This window comes from Cibotium barometz, chromosome 13, assembly GCF_041138505.1.
Source record: "Cibotium barometz isolate CiBa-2024 chromosome 13, ASM4113850v1, whole genome shotgun sequence".
In the NCBI taxonomy this organism is placed as follows: domain Eukaryota; kingdom Viridiplantae; phylum Streptophyta; class Polypodiopsida; order Cyatheales; family Cibotiaceae; genus Cibotium; species Cibotium barometz.
Window position 1 is genome coordinate 4,621,343 of NC_141058.1, and position 26,955 is coordinate 4,648,297.

The 26,955-nt window shown below is 49.4% G+C and overlaps 1 protein-coding gene across 4 annotated transcripts in view; it reads left to right on the forward strand.

Moving 5' to 3' along the window:
• LOC147632292 (DUF21 domain-containing protein At4g14240-like) overlaps window positions 1-26,955 on the forward strand; it is a 129,753-nt gene that overhangs the window by 79,267 nt on the left and 23,531 nt on the right. For 3 of the 4 annotated variants that reach the window (XM_086807103.1, XM_086807101.1, XM_086807104.1), the window contains exons 7-10: window positions 19,406-19,477; window positions 19,582-19,649; window positions 26,270-26,411; window positions 26,881-26,927. In XM_086807103.1, coding sequence (XP_086663229.1) covers window positions 19,406-19,477; window positions 19,582-19,649; window positions 26,270-26,411; window positions 26,881-26,927 — 329 coding nt within the window. The remainder of the gene's footprint in view (window positions 1-19,405; window positions 19,478-19,581; window positions 19,650-26,269; window positions 26,412-26,880; window positions 26,928-26,955) is intronic. The other variant, XM_086807102.1, reaches the window with a different exon arrangement.

Sequence of the window (26,955 nt, forward strand, 5' to 3'; positions counted from 1 at the left end):
GCCCAAGACGAAGGGCTGGCTTTTTGACACCCTCGTCACACCAGCCTTGATGTATGGAGTAGCTTTCTGGGGGCCAGATTTATCCGATGAGGATTGGCAGTGAGTTGAGAGGCCCCAGGTCGTGATGTTCTCTCGTATGATCCGCAGCAAACCATCAGTCCCACACCAGATTATCTAGGCAGAGTTTGTTGCAGCCCCGATGGTAGTGGAGGCACTCTTCCAGACAGTCACGTACCTTCATCGCAGCATCAGTCATATGGATCCCCACAGGTACCCAAGGCTTGCCCTAGAGTCCTCCAGAGAGCTAGCACTTGAGGGGCACTCTGGAGTATGGTATGCACTGGTTTCCACTTGGTTCTCAGTATACAGGCTCTGCATGGACCGCCTACCCCCCCTTCAGTACAATTTGGACTCCCCTTTTTTCCGGTTGTCTCACGAGGATACCAATTGGGTTATCCGGTGAGATCTTCTTAGCCTCTACACACATTGCACATGGATCACACCCCCGGAGCTCCCCACGAAGATGCACTTTTACAAAGACCACTTCCTCACACTCACTGAGGATGGATTCATCCAGCAGCCGGGCTACTTGAGTGTTCACATGTCCCATGCCATGCGGATTGCGATTGGCCAGATACGGGTTTCTTCCCACCGCCTCAGAGTGGAGACAAGTAGAGCTGAGTGCATCTTTAGAGCCGGGAAGCTCATACAGATACCCAGAGAGGAGGGGATCTACCGACTATGCCACACAGAGGTTGAGACGGAGGAGCATTACATATGCTGCTGCCCAGTATACTATGAGATCCGCGGGAGGTTTCATTGTCTATTTCGTGAGGGATTCGGTCCACTCTCTAGGATCATTGACTTCCAGGACCAGCGTTGCCTAGGCCTCTTCCTGCTTGAGCTCCGCAGACATAGGGACACCTTCTTGAGACACACGCCCCAGCCACCCCGCCCCCTCCCTCGGCAGCCAACCATCACCAGTTTCTTCCGGACCCAGGAGGTGGAGGAAACCGATATACTGGATCTTGTGGACCCTCCACGAGCTGCTCTGGACCTACCTTGCCCGAGAGGAGTTGCCTCGGACTGAGCCTCTGCACTCCATTGTGCCCGACGCCCTCAACCCCCCCCCCCCCCCCCCCCCGGCCACGATCACCTCATCAGCTCCAGATCTAGGACATGCTCCACCGCCATCGAGCTTCCTTTCCACGTGACATAGCTGAGGGAGACCTCTCGTCCATACTCGTCAACCCCATGCTTGACATTTTGGAGAGTGGTATACCATCTACTCGGAGCTGACGTTGCTCCCATGTTTTTATGTTCTTAGTTTTCCATGACGAGTTTCCATGGACATTTTTGTATCACCCCAGTGAGATAGCTATATTTATGTTTTCATTCTGTTTTATTTTCCATTCCATGATGAGATATGCCATGGACATTATTGTACCACTTGTTGGAGATAAGTGTACACTAGGTGTACTTCTCCTAGTCTAGTCCAGTCTAGTGCCATGTGGCACCTCTATAATTGTCCCATAAGTCAGTGAGTCTACTCTATCTTGTACTTCTCACCTATATATTGTGGGTGTCACATCAATGAAAGTATCAATCTTGTGTCTTGTCTACACTCATCTCAAGGTATCTCTACACTTTGTGTCTCCTTCTAGTCTTGCTCTCATTTCAGTTTCAGTTTCAGCTTTGTCTCTCCCCCATTTCTCCTACATGGTATCAGAGCAGGTTTATCCTGGCTCCCCTCATAAGCAGCGTCTGCGGCAGCAATAACAGGAGGAGGTTCTTGTCTGCTTCTGCAAGCTCTGCCACTCAGGACCCCGTCTCACAGTCTTCTGGCGACGACAACCGAGTTAGAAGATGGCCGGTGGTTCTAAAGACTTCGTTTCATGACATTCGCTGCGCGGTCTTCACGAGGGCCCTGTTTCCGGCCAAGGCATCGGCACCGCATGGTATGCTTTATTGTGCGCGATAAGCCTTCTCCTTCTCTTCGTCTTCGTCACCATTGCGCTTCCTCTCGCTCTCTGCTATCGTTAGGGTTTCTCCCTTTCTTCATTAAGCAGCCCGCATACATTCAGATTTTTGTTGCCTCAATTCCAGCAACTTGTCCACTCACTTCATGGCTGCACAACTCCATGGATATACCTCACCTATGGTCAGAATCAGCTCGACACTTTGCTACGGTTCTGAATCCTCATTGGATCATGTTATGCTGTTGTTTTCTCACATGGGACAGCCCCTTCATCTTTAGTTTATCAGGCTGCTCCTGGTTCTGCAAATTTCGAGGTATGGATGCTCTTCGTTTAACAATCCTCAGCCTGGCCCTAATACTTTCACGACTAGCAAGTTCTTCATGCTTCATGATTACTTTCAGCATTCATGGTTTACCCCTCTGGATAGACTGTCAAAGATATGGTTTTGAAAGAGGGAAGACCTGCTCAAGCTGGAGTAATCAAATCAGGATATCTAGATGTACTTTTCAGTCTTCTACTTTCGAAAAAAAAAAACTCAAAATATAAAAATTTAATTTTCAGTTTTCATGGGATTAGACACTGCCCTTGCATTTCAGCAAGTGGTAAGACCTTCCCTTCATCTATCTGTCTCTCATGTATGGGATTAGACACTGCCAAATATGGTAAGACCTTCCCATCTCTCTCATATTTGTCTATGCTTTCATGCTATCTACCACCATTGATCACCAATGATGTAGATCATGGGGTAATGTCATGTCTATTTGTCTACATGGACTTATCTTTGTCCCTATCCAACCAAGAGGCACCCCTGCACTACCCACTCTAGCAGGAGGATTGCCCTTGAGGAGGGATTATCTATCAAGGTCCATCTCTTTGTCTACAATCAGTCAGTCTCTCTGTCTATGTGTCTATCTTGTGTGATCTTACAGTCATATGTCTCTGACACTCTGTCTATCAGTCTATATGCCTATCTTTTGTGGATTAGTTACCCACATGTCTTTGGCATTTTGTCTATGTCCCCATCTATCATCTAGTTGTCAAACTCTCTAATGTCTATCTGACAGTCTCTTTGTCTGTGGGACCACTCTACTGGCTGATTGTCTGTCTAAGTCTATGATCCATTTCTGTCCCTACCCTTGTGGACCCATATGAGGATATCACTTGAGGAGGGGTGTCTTAGGATCTTGTCTTATGTTTCTGTCTTTCAGTCTTAGTCATTTTATCTTGGCTTGTCTGTCTGTCTAGTCATCAGTCATCAGTCTCTTCATCTTGCCTTATTATCTATCTTTGTCATTTGTCATCTTGTCAGTCATGTCCTCCTAGTGTCCACTTAAGGAGGGTGTTGGACATAAGTGCACACTAGGTGTACTTCTCCTAGTCTAGTCTAGTCTAGTGCCATGTGGCACCTCTATAATTGTCCCATAAGTCAGTGAGTCTACTCTATCTCACCTATATATTGTGGGTGTCACATCAATGAAAGTATCAATCTTGTGTCTTGTCTACACTCATCTCAAGGTATCTCTACGCTTTGTGTCTCCTTCTAGTCTTGCTCTCATTTCAGTTTCAGTTTCAGCTTTGTCTCTCCCCCATTTCTCCTACACCACTTTGGTCTCATAGGCCCATTGGGTCTTTAGTAGACGCTTAATATATCTTTCTTTCTTTCTTTCTTTCTCTCTCACACAAGACAAAGCAAGAGCTCTCATAGCACAAAGGGAGATTGTGTGTTTCCATATGGGAAAATACCTTTTATACAACTGGCTCTTATTCATACTTGGGCGCCCAAAATTTACTAATAACTGAAGTCTTGGCTGGCCAGTATCTCATAATGTACAACCTTTATAGTGCCGTTACATAACACTTATTAATGTCCTCAAATGGATAAGCATCTGTGCTAATCCAAAATGGGATCAACAACGGGTGGACCCATGCATGTGTTGCTTTTGTAGGAGCACAAATTGGATATGTTTCAGTGTGGTAAAATTAGTAAGATCCTCTCTGGACACAATTCTTGGTGTTAAGAGTACAGTGGATTATGGTTATGCAGGAGAGACTCAAGCTTGGTATTTTGAATATCTATGCACCTAATGTACGGGGAGAGTGGGTGGCCCTTTGGGTCACCATCATAGAATTGCTACCCCTGGCTGATCATTGGATTGTTGGAGGAGACTTCAACATGGTTGAGCAGCCACTGGACAAAAAGGATGGCCATAGGGTAGAACACACCCTTTGGAGAGAGCCTCCTGGGAGAGATTTATACTTTTCTTCTATGGCAGGGATTGTTTAACAGAGAATGATTTCTAGAGGAGGCCAAACTCTTTATCTTACTCATGGCATAACCGTAGAAGGCATAGCTGAGACATCCATCCTGCTTTGGATCCATTTTTGTTGCGTGTCCTCCGGCGGCAAGCTTGGCTAGGAGGGCCTTCAACTCTTCATGAACATCCACTGCCTGCTTCCTACCTGGCTTGTTCTCTTCTTCCGTATCTGAATCGGAATTGTAGTTCGAGTCGGAAGTGTCTTCACCATGACATTGAGCCTCCTTACTTTTCTTAGCCTTCTTTTTCTTCTTTTTTGGTTCTTTCTTGTTTTTCCTTAGGATCCTTTCTACTCTCATTGCTCCTGCTAGTACTTGTTCAAATGTAGTTTCTAGATCAGATGATGCCACCGCCGTTTGGAGTGTTGTCCGCAAACCACCCACGAACCATTGGCTTAGGGTAGTTGATGTTGGCTTGTGAGCTTGATCTAGTCTTTTTTTTTTTTTTTTTTCCGAGAAAAGATCCTTTCATTAGTTATGTAAAAAACGCCCGTAGGGCTACAAAAGAGATCTCTCCTGCTCCTAACAGAGAGAAGAGCAGTGAATACATCATGGCAGCCCGGGAGACTCTCCCTAGGTGCTGCAAAATACAAGCATCAGTCTAAAGGACTGAGTGGCTAAATCATACAATGGGGGGGGGAAAGAGCCAAACAGGTGGCCTGTAGTGCCAACGGGGGGATCCCGTGTGTAGGGTGTAGAACGGGCCGCAGCGCCAAGTGGTATGAAAGGCCTGGCGTCGTAAAATCGCCTCATCCGAGTCTCCCCGGATGCGGTCGTACTGTCCTCGCAGGGTGTGGATCAACTCCTGCCAAATCCCCCGAACAGTCTCTGCTGGTGGCTCTAATCTCCCCTCAAAGGCCGTGAAGCACCGGGCCCTCCAGGTGAACCAGATGGTGAGGCTGCTGAGGAGCTCCCATCGTAAATCCCTCTCCTGGGTCCAGCTGGCGGACGAGAAATCCGGTGCCGGAACCAGGCGAGGCTGGCCCCTAATAAATCTGATGGCCTGACTGCCCTGCTCCATCTCATAGCCCATAGCAGGCCCTGACGAAGTCGACCAAGCAGCGGCACCCCACGTAAACATACCCTCTGGAGAGAGGGGGGCTAGAATACGCAGCATCCGCAGCCAAATCTGCTGTGCCTGAGGGCAGTCCCAAAGGCAATGTCTCTGTGTCTCCATAGGGTGGCCGCATCGGACGCAGGCCGCCGGAAGACCGCTGTAAACAAGCCAAGTGCCAACTGCTGAGCCCCTGTGGGCGACCAGCCACTGAAAAGCCGAGATCCTGCGGGCCTGTCGACTAGCCCAGAGCCTAGCCCAGAAATCCTCCAGGAACTCCTGTGATAGTCCCTGCAATCGCCAATGCCCCGCTGCCGCTGGAGAAACCGTCCTCCTCGCCGTCAAAATATGCCGTCCCAGCCGAACAGTATACTGGAAAAATGTGATCTCTGTGGCCTCAAGGGATGCATAAGGATCATGCCACTCGTACTCTCCGGGGTCCCACTGTAGCCGGGCCAAGGGGCGCGCTGCATATGCCCATATACGCCAATCCGGGAGCACGTCAGCAGGGTCGGGGTCAATATGCCACTTCCGAGAAGCGGCAGCCACTACCCGAATCCTCTGAAAGGTGCACTCTGCAGCCAAAGGCGACTCCACCTCCACTCTCTGGAGTCGGCCCTAATCCTGAATCTCATAATAGAGGCATCTGCCATCCTCAGTGCTAGCTCTGACAGCAATCAGGATCTCCAACTGTGTGAAGGCACCCATCCACCGTGGGGCCACTGGCTCGAGAGGTGTGAACCACTCCTCTGTAAGTGCCTCCTGAATATCATCCCTCATAATCAACCCCCCTCTGAAGTGACTCAGCCTCTCCACCTGGGTCTCCTCTGGTAGACTGCAGAAAGCCTGCCAGTCTCCAAAACTACGAGCTGGGCCTGCCGCTAAAGGTCCCCAGGCTAGACGAGGCCGAGAACCCAGCATATGACCCTGCTCTGTACGAACCGCTGGGTTCCAGATGAGCGGCTGCCTGGCCCGCTCCTCAACACAAGACGGAGGCCGCTGAGAGAGCCCCGGTCTCAGCAGCTCCCAAGCTCTCAGGATACTCAAAGCAAATCTGTCCTCCCATCCTCTACTGAGGCCTGTCCTCCTCATCTCTATGAATATCCAGCGACCCCTGCAGGAGGCGCCCGGGCCTGCAGTCGCTGCAAGAGGAGCTCTTTCCAAGGCTCAGCGCCTGGAAGCAACCCCCGAACAATAAGCTTCCCCAATAAGGCTCTACTCTGATCGACTGGATCTATAATGCCCAAACCGCCCTGAGCCAGCGGAAGTGTAATAACTGCCCATGCAACCTTTGCCCGAGCTGGCTGACCGTCCCGCCCAGACCACAGAAAGTTCCTGATCAGCCTCTGTACCTGGCTGATGCAAGAGCTCGAGAAAATCCAGCAAGACGTAATGTACCACATAGTCGCTAACAGCACCTGATTTGCCACCACCACCCTCCCAGCCAAGGATAGTCGAGCTGTACTCCAATACAATAGCTTCTTCCGAATGCTCAGAAGAAGCGGGGCAATCTGCTGCTCAGGTGACAAATCGAGGCCAATCTGGCATCCCAAATACCGCACTGCTGTGCCGGGAGGAATCCATCTAAAACCGGGGTCCGGACTCCATGCCGGAGTGGGAGCACTACTGATCCAAAAGGCCACTGTCTTGCGCCAATTGATCAATGCTCCCGAAGCTGCACTAAAAACCTGGAGCGACTGCTCTGCCCGAATAAGATTGGCCTCTTGGCCATGCAAAAATAAGCCCGTGTCGTCTGCAAACTCAGCATCAAGCAAATCCTCCCCCCGGACTGGGAGCTGAAGTCCTCTCAAACCAACCTCCTCTGCCGTCAAATACATACTCATAGCCTCCGCAAAGAAGAGAAAAAGGAAAGGGGCGAGAGGACACCCCTGACGGACTGATCTGGTCAGCTCAAAACTCGGCCCCCGACCTCCTGCAATCAGCACCTGGCTGCGAGCTGTGGAATACAAAGCTGCCACCCCTCTGATCCATCCTGGCTCAAAGCCCAGGCGTAGCATAGTGCCCTCTAAGAATCCCCAATCAACTCTATCGTATGCCTTCTCAAAATCGAGAAGCATCACGACCAAGTCCTCGCCAAGAAACCTAGCTTGGGCCGTCGCCTCCCAGAAAGTAAAGATGTTGTCAAGGATACTGCGCTCCTTGACAAATCCTGTCTGAGTAGCATGAATCAACTCCCCTAGGAAGGGCTGGATCCTCAAACTCAAGGCCTTTGCCAAGACCTTGTATACAGTATTGAGGATCGTAATAGGCCTCCAATGCCGAATGTCATCCGATACTCCCTCCCCCTTGGGGATAAGATAGATCAAACCCTCTGAAAAGCTCTGCGGCATCACCCCAGTGTCCAAAACATGCTGAAAGCCCCTGCGGAGGCCTGGCCCCAAAAGGTCCCAATAGCGCATAAAAAAGGCCGGCGTCAGTCCGTCCTCCCCTGGGCAACTATGTCGCGGCAGGACCCTCAAGGCCTCGGCAAGCTCAATCTCTGATAGAGGCGCACCTAGAACTGTGCGCATATGGTCTGTGACCCTCCTCTGCACATGGACCCACATAGTCTGTCTGCATACATCTCGATCCTCAGTGGCTGGCTCCGCTGAAAGCAAGTCACGATAAAAAGCAGTGGCAATGGCTCTGATCTCCCCGAGCTCAGTAGCTATCGATCCATCCGGTCTACCAAGCTGGCGAACCCCTGCTCGCGCATGACGGGGTCCAGTGATCTCAAAAAACTCCCCAGTCACTCTATCACCAAGCTGCGTCCACTGAGAGGCCTGACGACGATAGTAAAACTCATGTCTCTGCTCCTCTGCCTCTCTAACCTCCTGGCGTGCCTGGCTCAGCTGGGACGCCACCCACACACATGCAGGCTGCTGCTCCTGAAGGCGCTGTAGCGAAGCAAGGCTGCGTCTCAGCCGTTGCTCCCGCTCGCGAATCTCTCCCAGTCGTGTCAAAGCTGCAGCGTGTAGAAAAGAGCTAAGATCAATGAGTCCCTGGGCACACTGGCCCGCTGCATCCTGGTCAGAGCACTGACTATCATGCCAGATCCTCTCAATGTCCTCAGCGAGACTGGGGTCTGCAAGTACCCTCTCTGGGATCCTCAACTGCAAGCTGGGCTCCCGTGTCCCCTCCTCCAAAGTCAGTATAACTGGCGCATGATCTGAAAATGAGGTGCCAGCAAGAATGCCGACGGAGCCCCCTCGCTCCCCCAACCAATCGCCCACATAAAAGCGATCAATCCGAGATAGATTAGTCCCTCCCTGCCGGCGATCCGACCGAGAGAAACTAAGACTGTCCTGAGACCGGGAGAAAGCCCCATGCTGCCATGCATCAGTGATCCTCAGTGTCATACAAAACCGGTCCCAAGCTGCAAGCTCCGTGCCGTGCACTGTAACATGACTGCCTCCCACCCTATCTGCCAGGTCCTCAAGCATGTTGAAGTCTCCCCCAACACACCAATGTGCGGCCTCTGGCAATGCATCTGTAACCTGAGTCCAGAACTCTGCTCTGGCACTAGCATGATTGGGCGCATAGATGTTGAGCACACCCAATAGCTCATCATGCATCCTCAGAATGACATACTGTGCTCTACGAGGCACAATGATCCCTCGATCCACAATGGCCTGCCGCCATGCATCTGCAATAACCATGCATACTCCTCCCTGTCCACCCAAAGGACCAAACCCTGCAGACCAGAAAGTGTCCCATCTACCAGGCATCACCGAACCATATCTCCGGATCCTGCTCTCACCCAAGTGGTGCTCCTGCATCATCAGTATGTCAATGCTGCCACCAACCAGGCATCTCTGTAGCTCCTGCCTCAAGCAGCCTCGATAGCGTATAAAGTGTGCTCCGCCAAGGCCCTGTACATTCCATGAGATGATCCTCATGGATGTCCTACTGAGGTGGATGCTGTCTCAGCCGTGCGGCGGGCCTTCGCAAGCGGCTTGGATGGAGAGTAGTCCCCATCCGAACGGCTGCGAGTCTGCCCACCCGGTGTACTGCAAGAATCCCGGATTAGGCGCCAGTGGCTGTGACCCATGGCGACTGCCTCCTGCTCTGACATAGTAACCTCGTGAATACTCACATATCCTGGGTCGCGTGCCAAATCTGCAACTATGCGCACGACCAAATGCCGAATCCCGGATGTATCCACACCCCCGGGATCCAAGACAAAATGAGCCAACTCCCAAAGTCGGCCTAGCACATCTGTAACCTCCAAATCGCTCATGTGATGAGAAAACTCAACTGCCTGAGTCTTCAACGTGCTGAGAGCGAGCTCTAGAGTCCACTCCCGGTCACAAGGTCCACACAGAGGGAACGAGAAGGCCACCGCTGAGTCTAGTGCCTCCTCCCCGCGGGCCGGAGGTATCACTACATGCACTCGGATGGGTGCTGGCTCATGGGGGCCCTCTGCTCCAAAAAGCCGTGTGAAGGTATAATCAAACGCCGCCGAGCGCTGTCTAATGCCGAGGCGACTCAGCCGACTGCGGATAGATGAAATCCGTGAGGCCCTAATCGGCATAGGTCTCCTCTGTGATGCTCGAGCGAGGTCAGTGCTCAGCGCCCTCCGGACTGCAGGTGAGCGCCAGGGAGCTGCCAGGACCTCCCGGGAAGGCGAGGCGGGCGGAGGGGGAGGAGGGGGAGGCGAGGGAGGAGGAGAGGGAGCCGCTGCCGAGACCGGAGCGGGGGCGGGAGGAGGCGATGGTGGAAGCGAGGCGGTGGGAGGGGATGGGTGTGGGGGAGGTGAAGGAGGGGGAGCTGGCATCTCCTGGTCCTCGGTCGCTGCAGGGGTCTCCTCCTGAAGGGGAGCAAATCTGTTCCTCACGGGAACCCAGTGAGGCTGAGACTGTGGCTGCTGCTGCAGCGGTACCTGGGCGTGCTGCTGTGGCTGTCTCCCTCGACGGCGCCCCTGTCCAGGCTGCCACTCCGAGGTCTCTGTGGCCTGAGCAGGTGTCCCTGAGGCAGCCTGCCGAGCCGAATCTGTGGGCGGGCCATCCGTGGCCTGCTGCTGTGGTGAGGGCCGAGGTCTCCTGCGAGGGCAGGCCTTGGCCAAATGACCGACCTGCCTGCAAATGAAGCACTGGTTCGGGAGCCCCGAGAACTCCACTCTCTGATCTATCCACCCCCCCCCTATCCTAGGTAGCTGAATGACCTTAGGAAGGGAGGAGATGTCAGATACCAACACTCTGACCGAAGGTAGCCCAGCTGCTCTGGCCACCACTGAAGCTGCTGAGGGGCCCGTCTCAAGAACCGAGCCCACCAATGCTCCGAGCCTGGAGAGGAGCGGAAGATACTCCCGGCGGAGACCAGGGAAACAAACTGTAATATGGAAGAGGCGCTCTCCCTGCTCCGCCGCAGCTGGGTCAAATCCATGCTGCCAAGGCCTGAAGAAAGCCCGAGCACCCCTGATATCCAGAGGACTCATGGCAAGGACCTTGGCAACGCTCTGGGCGGCCTCGAACTCGATCTGATAATGACCCCGGCCCAAGAGCTGTACATCAAGGATCTTGCCCACATCTGCAAGAAGGCGAGCCTGAAGTAGATCCCTGATCTCCCCTCTGCTGGGGCGAGTGCCGACTATACGGCAGATGGTGGAGTGAGCCTGAAGGCGTTCCACCTCTGCGGTGAGGCTCGCTTCCTCTTCCGGCGAAAGAGAAAGCCTGATGGGGATGACCTCGGGGGCGGGCGAGGGGGCTGCGGAAGAGTCCCTCTGAGGCGAGGCGGGAGGAGTCTCCATCAGAGTCTGAAGCTCAAGCGAAGGCGAGGCGAAAGCGGAAAACCTGCAAGAAGCGGGCTGCACACCAAGAGGCGGAAGGACGGATGACGATGAGAGAGAAAAAAAAACAAAAACCCCCAAGGGGTGAAAAGCAGCACGACAGAGGAGGGAGGGGGGGGGGGCGGCGCAAAAAGGGGAGGAGAGGCCCAGAGGGGGGGGGGGGGGGGGCGGCGACTACGCGAGAAGGAGGGGGGCGGGGCGCTGCTGAAAGGAGGCGGGCGAGAGGAGGCGAAGAGGCGGGGGGGCGAACAGGCGGCAGCGGGGGGGGGGGGGGGGTGACGAACAGGCGGCAGCGGGGGGAGATGGCGACCAGGCGGCAGCGGGGGGGGATGGCGAAATGGCGAAGAGAGGAGGGGGCGAACTGGCGAAGAGGGGGGGGAAGGCGCAGCGGCGAGGAAGGAGGGGGGGGCGGCGCAGCAGCGAGGAAGGAGAGGGGGGGCGCAGCGGCGAGCAGAGGGGAGCAAGCGGGGGACGGAAGGAAGGCGCGAGGAGGGGGGGGGAGCGAAGGTGCGCAGAGCAGGGCGGAGGCGGGAGCTTCAGCGAGCGAGGAGGGTCTCCAAAACAGAGCTCGAGCTTGATCTAGTCTCATCAAGAGTGCTCTAAACTGAGCAGCATAGTCTTGCGTGGATCTTTTCTTATGAGTGAGTCTTTGCAGCTTCACTCGCACCTCTTTGGTCGTCTTGTCCTTCCGGAATCTCTTCAGGAAGGCACTCTTGAGCTAATCAAAGTTTGGAAGTGATCCAGACCATACTGTGCATACCAACTGGTAGTCTTGCCACTCAGTGTTGTTGCAAAGAAGTCTATTTTTTGGGTTACTGGATCTCGTTGGCAAGAAATGTGCTCTAAACTGAGTAGCATAGTCTTGCGTGGATCTTTTCTTATGAGTGAGTCTTTGCAGCTTCACTCGCACCTCTTTGGTCGTCTTGTCCTTCCGGAATCTCTTCAGGAAGGCACTCTTGAGCTAATCAAAGTTTGGAAGTGATCCAGACCATACTGTGCATACCAACTGGTAGTCTTGCCACTCAGTGTTGTTGCAAAGAAGTCTATTTTTTGGGTTACTGGATCTCGTTGGCAAGAAATGTGGTTTCGAATGAGACGACATGAGCATCCAGATCTTAATCACTCTTTCCCTTGAACTTTGGGTGTTTTAGTGCCATTGCTATTGGTCGAAGTTGTCTGGATTTGATCTTCTTGCCCTCTATTCTTCTGCTCTAGTTGTTCCCCACCATTGCGTTGTCCTTCTTCAACTTCTTGATTTTCTTGAATTCCTTGGTCTTGCTCCTCTTGATCTTGGAATTCAACCTCTCATGACTTTTTGTTGTGTTGCTTCTGCTATTGCAGGTCTTTTCCCCAGAGTTGATTAGCATCTTGTGGCTCACCACCATTTCTGCTTGGTCTTGGTTGCCTGCGCCGATAATACATTGCTCTGGATAAGTGTCCCTAATCCTCCATGTGGCTTCCATGTGCACGACTTCTAAGAACCACTTGTCATTGCCACAACTCCATTCAAACACAATGATCCTACTGTCTTGAAAATTGGTTAGGCTTCACCCTTGGTTCTTCCCACATGCGTAGGTCCTCCTAATCTCCCCACTTTTAACCTCAATGATCCTACTGTCTTGAAAATTGGTTAGGCTTCACCCCTTGGTTCTTCCCACATGCGTAGGTCCTCCTAATCTCCCCACTTTTAACCTCACAACGGTCCATTTCTAGCAGTCTTTCCTAGAAGTCCTCTCATCTAGCTGGTGCCCCGAGTCTGACTGACCCCTAGTAGGATTGCCAAAAGTGTCGCTGTCCAATCAAGACTCAACACTTCAGTGGTTCTGGACCACATAGATGGCATCACATAGCTTGGCTATCCAATAGGATAAGAGGGAAGAACATGCCCAGCACCCATTCTAGGGGACCTTTTGGAAGTTAATCTAGACAGCTTGAGTGCAAACCGCCCTCTGGAAAGAGTACTGCTAGTAGAAATGTGCGTACAGACTCAACTAAGTGAACCGAACAACATTTCATAGACATAGCACAACATACACCATAATAGACCATTGCATTGCATTCTAGACGGTACATGTATTGCCCAAAGCAATAGGAGTAACAGGAATACAAGAATGCATGAGTTCCTTAGCAAATCCTCTAATGTCAATCTTACAGAGCTCCCTCTATCCTCAATTGTGTCAACGCCTTCCCTGCCTAGCATTCACTCTTTTCTCTCCATGCTACCCGTTGTAAAAGTTTACAATCAAGATTTCTGACATTGGCAATTTCTGGTCAAGAATGGTTGGCACACTCATTGGCAGTGAGAACTGTGGGGCATGTTCTCCCGCCAAAAATGGCTTGCTCACTAATCCTCCAGATGATCCATGATTTTGCTATCTTTGATGGTCTTTAGGTAACATCTTGGAGTCTTCTTCACCACTTTCTGGGCTTATTCTTCTTCCGGAACATTCATCTCTTGTCTCAGACTGTTTTGAGGTGTGTTTTGATGTGATAACACACCCAAATCTTGAGCTGAATTGTTCATGTTATTATCATGCTGAAAATTTCCCCCTTCATCATACTCTTCCTCGAACCAGGAGGATGTGTTGCTATCCTGATTTTTCTGAGAAAAAACAACATTCTTCTTCGCTTGAAAAATGACATCAGAGCTGATAATAGCCTTCCTTTCAACCGGTTCATATAGGCGTTTGAAGCATATCCAATGAAAATGCATTTCTTTGACTTCACATCAATCTCCCTTCCTCTCGTTCGGTACATGAACAAATGCATCACAACCAAAAACTTGCAACAGAAATATTTTAGGTTTAATACGGGAAAAAGCTTCTTGATGAGTGATACCTTCCAAGGCTTTTGTCATATCTCTGTTGTTCCCTTCAAACCAGAGTTGTGGGCCCAATTGTCTCAACCAAGCAATAGCACCAAAACAAATGTAGGAATCCCTCCTCATCCTTCCAAAAAGGTGTGCTATTGCAATCCAAATCCTCTCTGCCTCCCTGCACTCCCATAAACAGTGGTAGACTGTCTCTGAAGTTCCTGCACATCTTGGACAAGCTAGGCTAGCACTAACAACCATAGTTGGTGGCAAGACCACCATGTAGAGAAATCCAAATAAAATAAAATCTTCATTTCCCTGTACGAGTGCCACAACCTCTGCCAAAAAGCTTGTCAAGGGTGTTCCCATAAGCCTCCCAATGAGTTCTAGAAGTAGGGATTCTCTGGATTTGTCCCATAACCAAGTGCTTGTCATTCCACATAGTGTAACTAAATAAGGGCATGCTTTTCATGGGATTAAAAGCATCTCTCCACTCCCACCCACTTGGGTCCTAGTGTAGGTATCTGATAGGACACCCAACATATAACCAGAGGCTCCAAGAGTTTGTAATCATCCCTTGAGGGGGATCAATATAGAAGTGCTTCCTTGCCTTGCCCACCACTCTCGCTGGTCAGACCATTGGACCCTCAATGATATCCTGCCCAAGACTTCTCTCTCCAAGAGCCATCTGTCTTGAATGGGACTGCGAAGGCACATGACCTGAAGAGGTATCCCTGTCCCTTAAAACACCCCGAACCATAAGTGATGAGGCCCTTCCACGAAGTTCCTTGTGATCCAATGGTTGGGTATGCATTCATGTGCATAATCCTCTGACTAGTGCCCTGCAAGTGCTATGTGCGAAGCATTCTCTCATCCTCTGTGAGGCTCATGAGCCTCTTCCAATCCAACACTGAGGGGAGAAGAGTAGCCTAGGCAGCCCATTGGATATGCGTGGCTGCCCCAAGAGGTCTATCATATTCATCCAAACTCAAGTCATTCCACACAATGGGTTGCTTGTTAGCCTTAGCCTCCTCAACTGACCGTAAAGGAATATGAACCAAGAAGCTCCTCATGCGATCCCAAGCTCGCAGAAGAGATTGCACCAAGGGCGAAGAAGGTGCTCGATGCTCTCCATCCAAAAAGATAAAACCTCTAACCTCCCCTAATGTGCACCTTGTAATTTGTTGTAGAAGAAAGTCCTTCCAAGACTCAGTGCTAGGAAGAAATTCTTTGACAACTAGCAATGATGTTCAATCCTCCCTCTTGCTTAGGCATAATAATGGTATCCCAAGCTACTCTCGCCTTGGTATGAACATTGCTATCTAATCCTAACCAAAGGAAATACCGAATAAGCCGACAAAGCTGACCAATGCGCACTATGTAACAAACCAAGTAGTCATTAACAGCACTTGGTTAGCTACCAAGGCTCTAGAGGCCAAATCAAGCTTCTTGCTACTCCAATACTGAAGTTTGCTTTTAATGGTCATGAGCACAAGAGAAAACTGTTGTGCAGGCAAGATGTCAAAGCCAACCTGACGGCCAAGGTATGTGGCAATGCATCCTCTCTCAATCTACGTAAACCCCACATCCAAACCCCAATCCGCCTATAGAGAGTCACAATCCAAAATCCTACTGATTTGTGCCGATTGATGGTGCCAAACAAAACATCTCCAAGGCAGTGTGGAAAGCACAGAGGCATGCGTGTGAGGCCTCTAAAACATAGAAGTATCATCTGCTAACTTTGAGTCTTATAACTCTTCCTCTGTGCAAAGAGGGAGCTTGAGGCCTGAAACCCCTGGGGTAGCCCTAAGAAACGTGCTCGTAGCCTCCGCTACTGTAAGGTAAAGTAGTGGAGCTAAGGCATCTGTACCTCATGGAACGGGAGATCTAAAAGCGCTCACCATGCCTCCCGCAAGCCAAAACTGTGCTATGGGCCTCCCTATACATGCAAGAGACCCCTCTGATCCACTCCTTGGAGAAACCCATCCGTGCCATCGTGCCTTACAAGAAGTCCCAATCCACTGTGTCATAAGCTTTTTTTTAAGTCCAACAAGAGAATGGCAAGGGGTTGTTGGAGGAAACCATTTTGTGTACCATGAATAACCCTTTGAGGCTGAAGCCTCATACTCACTACCTTCTCTAAGATTTTGTAAGAAGATCCAAGTAGAGTTATGGGCCTCCACTGCCTACTTTGGTCTTGTACGCACCTGTCAGGACAAGGTGGATAAGACCCTTCGTGAGAAAAGGAGGCATCATACCAATACACCGCATCTCCTGTGCAAAGCAGTAGTAACATTATCACCAACTGCAAAAAGAAGGATGGAGAGATATCATCATCCCTTGGGCATTTACCTTTCGAGAGGGCCTGCAAAGCATGTCTCAGCTCATCCTTCGAAAAGGGGGCATTCAAAGAGGCACACGTTTTATCTGTAATATGCCTGGTCGTGCGTTCCCAGACTTCCTGTTGTGCAACATCTCTATCCAAATAGTGGGCCTCTGTAGAGAGCAAGATCTAATAAAATATCAGGCAATACCCCTCACCTTATTTGGATCAGTGTGAAATTCTCGCTAAGAATCCTGCAAGCATCTCAAACTACCACCCATCTGTGTCTAAAATGCATAGGTCCATGCGCTTAGAAAAATGGTTTGTTGCATCTGCCACCCATCTGTGTCTAAAATGCCTGATTAGCATAAAATGCAAACTCAGCCCACCTATCCATGGACACTTGTAACTCAGCTCTAACTGTGGACAAGAGATATGGGATACAAGGGGACTCTGGATGCTTCTCGTGTTCCCTCTAAAAGCACAACCAACCTGCGTCTGATAGCTCGCTCCTTGTGTAGAGCCTTTTCTTTCTTGGCCAAAGCAAAAAAGTGATGGTGCTGGCTAGTCCTCCTCAAGGCCAAGGTGAGTCTCTCCCATTGGTCGGGATCATCACAAAGCCTTCAAATCTCTCTAAACTCCAGTGAGGTCTTTGCATCCTGATAGAGAGTTTGGGATGCAAGCACGAGGTACACCCTTCTGTCTCCCAAGTTCCCTAAGGCACAAGCAATTGGGCAGTGATCTGATTTGGTAGTACCATGCAAGATGGCAATAGACCGTTCTCTATCCAGGCCCTAGTCATCCACATAAAACCTATCCAACTGTGCAAAGATGCATCCATCCCCGCTACGGTTATTCCATGAGTAAGATACAGAGTTAGGAAATCATTCTTTGTCCAACAATCCCTGTCGTGGAAGGAGAGTATGAATCTCTCCCAGGAGGCTCTCTTCTAAAGGGCGTGTTCTACCATGAGTAAGATACAGAGTTAGGAAATCATTCTTTGTCCAACAATCCCTGTCGTGGAAGGAGAGTATGAATCTCTCCCAGGAGGCTCTCTTCTAAAGGGCGTGTTCTACCATCATGGCCACCCTTTTTGTCAAAAGGCTGCTCAACTGTGTTGGAGTCTCCTTGAACAATCCAATGATCAACCTAGGGCATCAGTTTTGTGATGGTGCCCCAGAGGGCCACCCTCTCCCCACACATTCGACGCATAGATATTCAAAACCTATGTCCCTCCTACATAACCATAATCCACTATACTCTAGTAGGTATGATAACACCATGGCCAATAACAGTAGGCAAAAGTGATGCTGGCACTAAGATGCATAACCCACCTTTGTTCCCCAATGCACAAGACCAAAAAGTGTGTTCAGAAAGGACCTTACCAATTTTACCACTCTGAAGCATATCCAATTTGTGCTCCTGTAGGAGCAACACATGCATAGGTCCACGTGTAATGGCAGGGTGGAGCTGATCTTGAACAAGGTGCTTCCTACTGCGGGTGGGAAGCCTCCCTAGACCCTACACATTCCATAAGATAATCCTCGTGGTAAAGAAGTAGTTTTGATTCTGGACCTGAGCGACGGCTTGGCCGGAGTCTGAATCCACCTCCACAATGCTGGAGGAGGGGGTAATCCTTGGAGCATGCAAGACATTATGGCATATGTCCTGTTGTACATCCTACAAGGCCTCATAAGATGGCAACATGTCATGTGCATCCCTGCCAAGTGCATCCTACATATTGTCCATCCCAAGCAAGGAGGACTCAACATAGTCATTCTGCCCTGATGATGCAACAGCCTTCTGCGACGATGACTCTGCAAACTCATCACTCTGACCCAATACATCATCACTATGTACATTCTCTATGGGAGAGGCATCATCGTGTGCCCTAGCGTTCCCACCTGGAGGGCGGCCATGAGAGACGACCCGCCACTCCTAGTGATAGGTTTTGCCGAGGTGGAGCATTAGGCTATGTCGCTTGAGGAGCGCGTTTGCGCCGCCTCCTATGACCCCTAGCGTTAGGGCAAACCCGCACAAAGTGGCCCATCTAGTGATAGACCCAGCACTGGTCAAGTCTTTCCGACGTCTCCATACGTTTCTTCAAAGATCCCAAAAGCAGCACAAAATCCTCAACAAAGGACTCACTATCACGAGCCAACACCATAACCTTGGGAACAGCATCAGCCGAGGTAATGACTACCTGGTCAGCAGTAGGAAAAGCAGGGATGGTGGGCACCTGCAGGACCAGTCCAAAGGCTGCCCCAATGGCCTCCAAAAATGGCCAATAAGCACGAGGAAGACCTAGGAACCTGAGTGTAATAGGTGAATGGTTGCAGTCTTCTTCAACAAGGTCGAAGTAGGTGTAGGGTAGCAAGAAAATCCTCCTTGGGCCGAAGGGAAGGGACTGCCCTTGAGCACCTTGAGCACTTTTGAGCTTGCCTCGTCTGTGTCAAAGTCTACTTGGGAAGAATCCTCTCTGAAGTAGCCTTCATCTTTAAAATGGAGTGCAAAGTCCGAAGGCAACGCCGCTAGTACCCAATCACGGGCCTGTATACGGGGAGGGTGAGAGTGAGATTTTTCCAACGAGTGTCGTCTTGGAATTTTTCTCAATTTCGGCAAAGAGGGTCGCAGGCTCGTCTTGTGAAAACTGGATGGTTCACCCGGACGGAGGGGATTGATTAGCCATGATGCTAATAAAAAAAAAGGCCGACTTGAACCCTGTTCAAGAGTAATCCGTTCTTGAACAAGGTGGAGGAAAGGACAGCTAAGAGGAGGGAGGAAGAGGGGAAAGTAGGAGGGGGACGAAAGGACAGTGAGGAGGAGGTCAGGGAGCACGGGTAGTAGTGGAAAGGAAAATGCGGGCAGCAGGGAAGCCGGGGCAGTAGAGGTGGGGACAGATAAGAGGCAGAGAGGGTAGTGGGAGAGGAGAGGGGCGGGAAGAGAATGGCACAGCTGCGCATAGCGCTTAGGTACGGGAATTTTTTTTCCGTCACTTCATCTTTTGGGCTTGATTGATTGAAGTACATCTCAAAAATGATTGTTGGCATTTTGAAGATTACATTTTTAAATCTTTGGTTGTTGTGGTATTGATTTAATTAAATTACATCATGATTGTTGGCATTTTGAAGATAGGAAGGTAAAGGAGGCGAGCTTTCTCGTGATGAAACCACTATTATCAACGGTGCTCTTGACCTAACTTTAAAGGTTGAAAAAAAAACTCTCATCTTGGCTTCTTGTTTCCACTTGGTGGTGATGTAATTTCTTATGCCACTTCATTAAAGCGCTGAACATATCCTCTGGTTGTATAGACAGTAGCAGAGGCAATGACACCTATAGAATCGACCTTTTCGGTAGATGCAGATTCTAAATTGGACTGGTAATCTCTCTCTCTCTTTCTCTCTCTCTCTCTACTCTATTGTATCTCCTCACTGTACTCCACTCACCTCCATAGCGTACCCCCCCCCCTCACTATATTCACACCCTATAAGGGTTACTGTTTACCGTCCAGTTCCAGTTTCATTTTCTAGGTGCCAGTAGTATCATCTTTATTTTTCATTTTCTGGTTTTTTATCCAGACATTGTATCAGATCCACCATGATGTAACTTTTTGGTCTCATAGGTCATTATGGCCTTTTGAAGATGTTAATATAACATTTCATTTCATTTCTCTCTCTCTCTCTCTCTCTCTCTCTCTCTCTCTCTCTCTCTCTCTCTCCGACTCTATTTGGACTATACATTGATGAGATCTCTGATTATATAGGGACACGAGGGGACAGAGGAGCCCAGTTGGCTGGCACTTGGATACCTCTGCTCTTATATGCTGATGATATTGTGCTTATAGCAGACTCACCAAAGGGCATGCAGAGGCACTTGGATACTTTACATGCTTATGCACAGGACAGTGGGCTCTCAGTTAACCTCGGTAAGACCAAGGTTATGGTGTTTAATACTACAGCTCAGTGGGTCTGGAGATCAGCGCCTATTTTCACATATGGGTAGGAGACAGCGGAGTATGTTGACTCATACACATATCTTGGAGTGGTGTTCACTGGTCCCACATTTTCCATGAGGGGGGCAGCAGAGGCCAGACTGACTAGAGGATATGCAGCACTAGGAGGTCTAGAGAGGATGTGCTCACAGGTACAGTTTCAGGAGCCACGCACTAAGCTGTGGCTTTTTGACATGGTGGTCACATCGGCGATGTTATATGGAGTATAGATCTAGGGGCCTAGCCTAGATCGTCAGAGTTGATCAGGATGCACATACGATGGATGGAGATCGATGGAGAGACCACTTGTGTCCATGCTCTCCAGGATGATTCGGGCTAAGGCCTCGGTACCCCATGAGATTATCAGAGCCAAGATGGGAGCACCACCGATCGTAGTCGAGGCTCTTGCGAGATCAGTGTCCTTCATTCATAGCACCTGGGAGCTTCCCCGACACCGGTATGCACGACTTGCTTTAGAGTCCTCTCATCAGCTAGCCATGGAGGGAGACACTGTTGGTATGCGCAGATAGCATCTTGGTTTGAGCTTCATGGATTCAGTTTAGACAGACTTCCACCCTTCCAGTACTCTCTGGAGGCACCCTCTCTCACCTAGACACATTCTGAGATTATTAGAGTCATCAAACAAGACCTCATTCAGTTGGACAGTAGGAGGACATGGCTAGAGCCCTCACAGGAGTTGGGGACGAAGATGGATTTCTATAGAGACCATCTTCTCCGCACCACTGAGGATGGCTTTATACTTAGACCGAGCTACATGGATACCCATCTGTCTCATGGATTGAGGTGCGCCATTGGGCAGATCCGCACCTCTTCACATCAGTTAGAGATAGAGACAGGCAGATTTAGGGGCATACCTCCAGGGGACAGGATTTGTCAGATTTGTCGGACAGAGCCAGAGACGGAGGAGCACTACATCTGTCGTTGCACAGCATACTATGAGATTCGAGGGCGCTACCATTGCCTTTTCAAAGAGGGATTTGGACCACTGGCTAGAGTCATGGACTATTGTGATCAGAGACGCTTGGGTTTTTATCTCCTGGAGATCCACAGGCTCAGAGAGTCCATTATCAGGAGCAGACGCCCGACTGGCAGGGAGTCCACACAGAGACAGATTACTGACTTCTTTAGAGGGACTACCCAGGATGACACATAGCCGACAGCCCAACAGAGCAGGCACCCCGTGGGACTCTAGTTGAGAGAGCTATCCAGTTGGGCAGATCCAGACGTCCGAGGGTTCGCGGATCCTCACATCGGAGACGGTGCCTACACTGGAGGATTCAGAGCATCATTGTGAGGCATCGGGCTCGTCCGACCAGGCATCTCACTATGGCAGATATCCAAGCCATCCGACAGAGACCCATGCTAGAGCTCCTAGGATGATTACCACTCCAGCCATATACTGTTGTACTCAATGTCACTTTTGTACTCCCCCATACTCATGTATTCATGTATCCATGTACTCATGTATCCCATTTTGACTAGTAGCATTAGCTTCCCACTCTCCCTAGCTGCTGCTTCCGGATGCTCCCTACTGATGTATTGTAGGGCTAGATACTTACCTTCAGTTCTTTCTTTTCTTTTCCAGACAGTGTATTAGATGTCACATGGTTGTAACTTTGGTCTCATAGGTCACTTTGGCCTTTTGAAGACGTTAATATAACATTTCATTTCATTTCATTTCTCTCTCTCTTTTTCGCAATAGAAGATATATATAATATTACCAAAATTACTTTACAAATGGCCACATGGCCGCCATGTGATTTACTATCTTTCCCGCACTAATTACTCCGAACCATAGGTGTAGCTCGGAGTATCCTCATCCAATATATAGCCGTGTCATTCTCCACCAAATGAGCTGACCACAAGGAAGAGACTTGCCACAATAGTAGCCCTTTTATATGACCCATGTGAGATGTAATACCCACTTTTGCATCAAATATGAAGGCATTTCTAGTTAACCAGATATGCCACAAACCTGTCCACCTAAAAAAATGAAAGAAAACTGAATATTCTGGGTTATCTGACCCATTTGGAAGCTTGCCAAAAATCCATTCTTTAACCTTTATGAGCCTATCTGTCAACGGAATGCATACGGGACAAAGGAAATCCCACACCTTCTTTGCCACCAGACATGAAATGAAAAGATGTGGGCATGTTTCCAAGCATGTAGTACAAAACACAATTACCAGAAGCAATCCGCTACTTTCGCAACTGGTCCCCCAATGGTAGGCCTCCAACTAGCATGCGCCATAGGAACACCTTCCCTTGATATGAAGTCTTAGACCACCAGCCTTGTAAGATTACATCCTTCCACCAGGTCCTACTTTTCCTGATGTTCCATACTCTATTAGCCTTCTCAGTGATCTAGCGCTTATCTTCCACCATCATATGGTACACTTTATTTGTTGTACGCTGGACAATGTCTTGAGGCTTTCCATAATTGTACATATCCACATGGAATCCGAAAATATTGACGGATTTTCTGAAAAGACAATAAGCGGCCTCTACGTGGCAACAAAGCATCCATAATTCTCACTAGTCCCAATCGAGCTATTCTATTGAATTTTGGCCACTCAACAGACCAGGGATTTTCAAAGGGAAATCTGGTACAGGTGCATTCCAAGCTTGTCGGATGTCTGTTTGCAAAGCCTTCCTTAAGAGTGTCACAAAAGTGTTGCAATTTGGGATTGTCACAATGAAAAGGTTGCGAATCAGAATGCACTTGTCTGCATTCGGAATCAACAGACAATTCCGTTCTGTGGGTGGTAAGTAGCTACAGATTCAGCCATCATGAAAGACAGAGGGGAAACACAGGTGAAAAGTAACAAAAGACAAAAAAGACAAGAAGATACAAACACATAGAGAAGTGGGGAGAGGGAGCAAAGCAGAAATTAAAAAAAAAACAAGCAAAATATTTAACACAGATAGGAATAGGTGACAAAGGGAAAGGGTGCACACTTTTTTTTTTGTGAAAACCACTGTTTCATTATAAATGCAACACACACACACACACACACACAGTCACAGCCATAAGAAACAAACGAAGGAATTGCGAGCAGCAGGAGAGGGAGCAGGGGACAGGCAGCAGACACGCAAGGCTGCAGAGGCAGCAGCTGGCGGCAGGAGGCAGGACAGTCGACGCTGAACAGACTACAGACGACAGAAGATGACCAGCGCTGCAGACGCAGCGAAGGAGGACAGGAGGCTGGTGCTGCAGAAGCACTAGAGGGCGACAGGCAGCGGACGGCGCTGCGCAGGTAGATCTCAGACACGAGCGGCGCAGGCAGATCTCTTTCTCTCCCTCCCTCACACACATATCTCTCTCTCTCTCTCTCTTTGGCTCCTTTTCTTGCACACATGTTTAACAGGGCACTAGAAGAGGGTTTGCCTACGGAGTGGACGATGCACACCATTGTGCCGATCCACAAAACAAGGGATATGATCGATCCGAGCGGTTGGCCACGTGTTGGCCAAACTCTATGGTGCAGTGTTGGAGCAAGAGCTTAGCTTATATGCTGAGCAAGCAGGTTTACGGTCATTAGGGCAGGCAAGCTTCAGGAGAGCTTTCTCTACCACTGACCATGTATTCACTTTGAGATGTATGATTGATCAGGCCAGAGTGAGGAAGAGAAAGCTCTATTGCTGCTTTGTGGATTTCCGCAAGGCATTTGACACAGTACCACAAGAGAGGCTCTTTCAGCGCCTGCAGTCTCTTGGCATACCAGCAGATATGACATGGGGCATCTATGCATTATATGAGCAGGTTTTTGGGCGAGTCAGATGCCCAGGAGGTATGTCCAAGACTATTGCTAGCACCATTGGTGTGAAGCAAGGATGCCCACTTTCCCCCACGCTATTTGGGTTATACATTGATGAGGTGGCTGACTTCATTACACGGGGAGGCGGAGATGGAGTTGATCTAGCAGGTACCTCAGTACATATTATGCTTTATGCTGATGATATTGTATTAGTGTCTGAGTCTCCAGGAGGTCTACAGCAGCATCTACATGCACTCGATGATTTCTGCACACAAAGGGGTCTTACTGCGAACCTTGGGAAAACCAAGGTTATGGTCTTTCATACATCAAGACAGGGCAGGAGCCCGCTGACATTCACTCTCGCAGGACGCCAAGTGGAGGTGGTGACATCATATGTGTACCTAGGGGTTACCTTCTCTGCAGCAGCCACGCGCTTCACCATGGGTTCAGCAGCCAGAGCCAGATTGACACGGGGATATGCAGCATTGGCTATTGTAGAGAGACAGTGCCACCAGGCACATTTTCAGGAGTCCCGGACAAAGGGGTGTCTATTTGACACATTAGTCACACCAGCACTGATGTATGGAGCAGCGGTATGGGTGTGCCAGGACTTGCTACCCATTGGTGGACACAGATAGAGAGACCACAGGCCCTCATGATGGCATGCTTGATACGCAGCAAACCGTCAGTACCTCATGACATTATCCGAGCAGAGTTTGTTGCGCCTCCTATGATGGTAGAGGCCATATTCTAGACTATATGCCTTCAGAGAGATGCCTCAGGACAGATTGTCATACAGAGCTTTTGAGGCATCTAGACAGCTGGCTGAGGCAAGAGACAGAGGATCATGGTATGCACAGGTCACACATTGGTTCTCACAGCATGGCCTAGACATGGATCATCTACCGCCATTCCAGTATGACAGGGATGCACCACATATCCGTCTCTCTCATAGTGAGAGGAATAGAGTATTGAGACAAGACCTATGGCAGCTCTATACACGAGAGACAAGGATATCACCTACACAGCCTCTTCCACCAAAGATGCTATACTACAGAGATCACTTCATGAGTATCACCGATGATGGATTTATAGAGAGGCCTAGATACATGGAGGGCTTTTTACCACACGTCTCCCGAGTAGCTATTGGTCAGCTTAGAGTCTCATCACATCGATTGGAGATCGAGACTGGCAGAGCAGCACGGATCCTCCGAGGGGAGAGGGTATGCAGATTGTGCAGAGAGGAGGTGGAGAGTGAGGAGCATTATGTATGCAGATGCCGAGCATATACAACCATCAGAGAGAGATATCCCATTTTATTCAGAGAGCCACATTCCCTACGCCAGATCTTTGAGGCACTAGACCAGCGCATACTGGGGAGATTCATTCTAGACATACATCGTCACAGAGAGACATGATTACAGGCTCAGACAGCTCCAGAGGGGGGACGACAGACACAGATTACTACATTTTTTCAGAGATCCACCCCACTCCCAGCCCCTACACAACAGGGAATTACTCTCCAAGAGAGCAGAGACACTCGCAGGAGACAGAGGACACCTGGCTTTCGGACACCACGCCTATACCAGAGAGAGATGACAGAGATCAGAGCTCAGTTTCACAGAGGGGGTGCAGAGCGATTGGCTCGCTTCAGAGCAGCAAACCTAGGCATGTTCTGCAGGGAGCTGTGGACACCCCCTTCATTGATGTATACCATTTTATACCCCCAGTATGGTACAGGATGGAGCTAGCTAGGTTGCATATCATGATTGTATACTCCATGCATATAGCTTTGCATTCTCCTAGTAGTAGAGCTCCATCACCTCCCCCACTCATTGTACTTATTGCACACCCAGATTCATTTTTTAGTTCAATACTTTTTCATTTTGTTGGGATGACAGAGGATACCCCACACAGGTACACTGATTTGTCTCATAGGCCGAGTTCGGTCTTTTGGAAGACGTTAATAAAATCTTTCTTTCTTTCTTTCTCACACACACACACACACAACATCTCTGGCTTTATATACCAAGTCTCATGTGGCTGTTTCCTCATTCTAGCTTTATGTGATAAACTAATGATTTCCAGTTCCTGTACACATGCTTGTCACTGATTATATACCTAGGGTGACAGCGGGACATGCTGTGTGTGTGGGGAGTGGACAATTATAATGTCTTTAGAGTGAGAAGTCTGCTAGAGGTTATCTTCTTGTCTTATTTGGAAGAAAAGGCTCAACTGCAGGGAAGCATTGGGAAGGATATTGGCCACTGGACACAGCCGGGTTCCAGTGTACTCTGGAGATCCAAAAAATTTAATCGGATTTCTTCTGGTATACTTTGAAAGTGAAGATGTTTTCGAGGAGCTGATTCAAGTAAGTTCCTGTATAATATGTTAACTGTGGAGTACAGTATATTTAGCATTGATATCTTAGCATTGTCAGGAATAGGGGAAAGGACTTGAAAGGACGTTGGAAGTCCTTTTTCCCAGGTAAAAGGCGACCGGTGAAGCTGGAAGTTTTTCCTGTTGAAAAAGAAAGCCAATGGCCTTTCACCTTTTTCAAGAGTTCTGGGGATCCTGACGGCACAACCTGGAAAAGGATGTGTCAGAGCCAATTGGCATAAGCTTTGGGATTCCAAGTTCAAAAGCGACCTGCAAATTCTGAATGCAGGGACAGATCAGCAGGCTTACATTCATTCTGCAGATATTCGGGTGCCTCAGAACCTTGACGATAGTGTGTAGAAATAGTTTGAATTGAAATGTGGGCACACTGCTAATATCCTTTATGTTTTTGTTGACCCTATCGTGTCTGTCCATGTATGGATGTCATTGTGTTCATGCAGGAAGAGATTATTGATGAGACTGATGAATATGTTGATGTGCATAAGAGGTATGTATGAGTCAACCATGTTCTAACT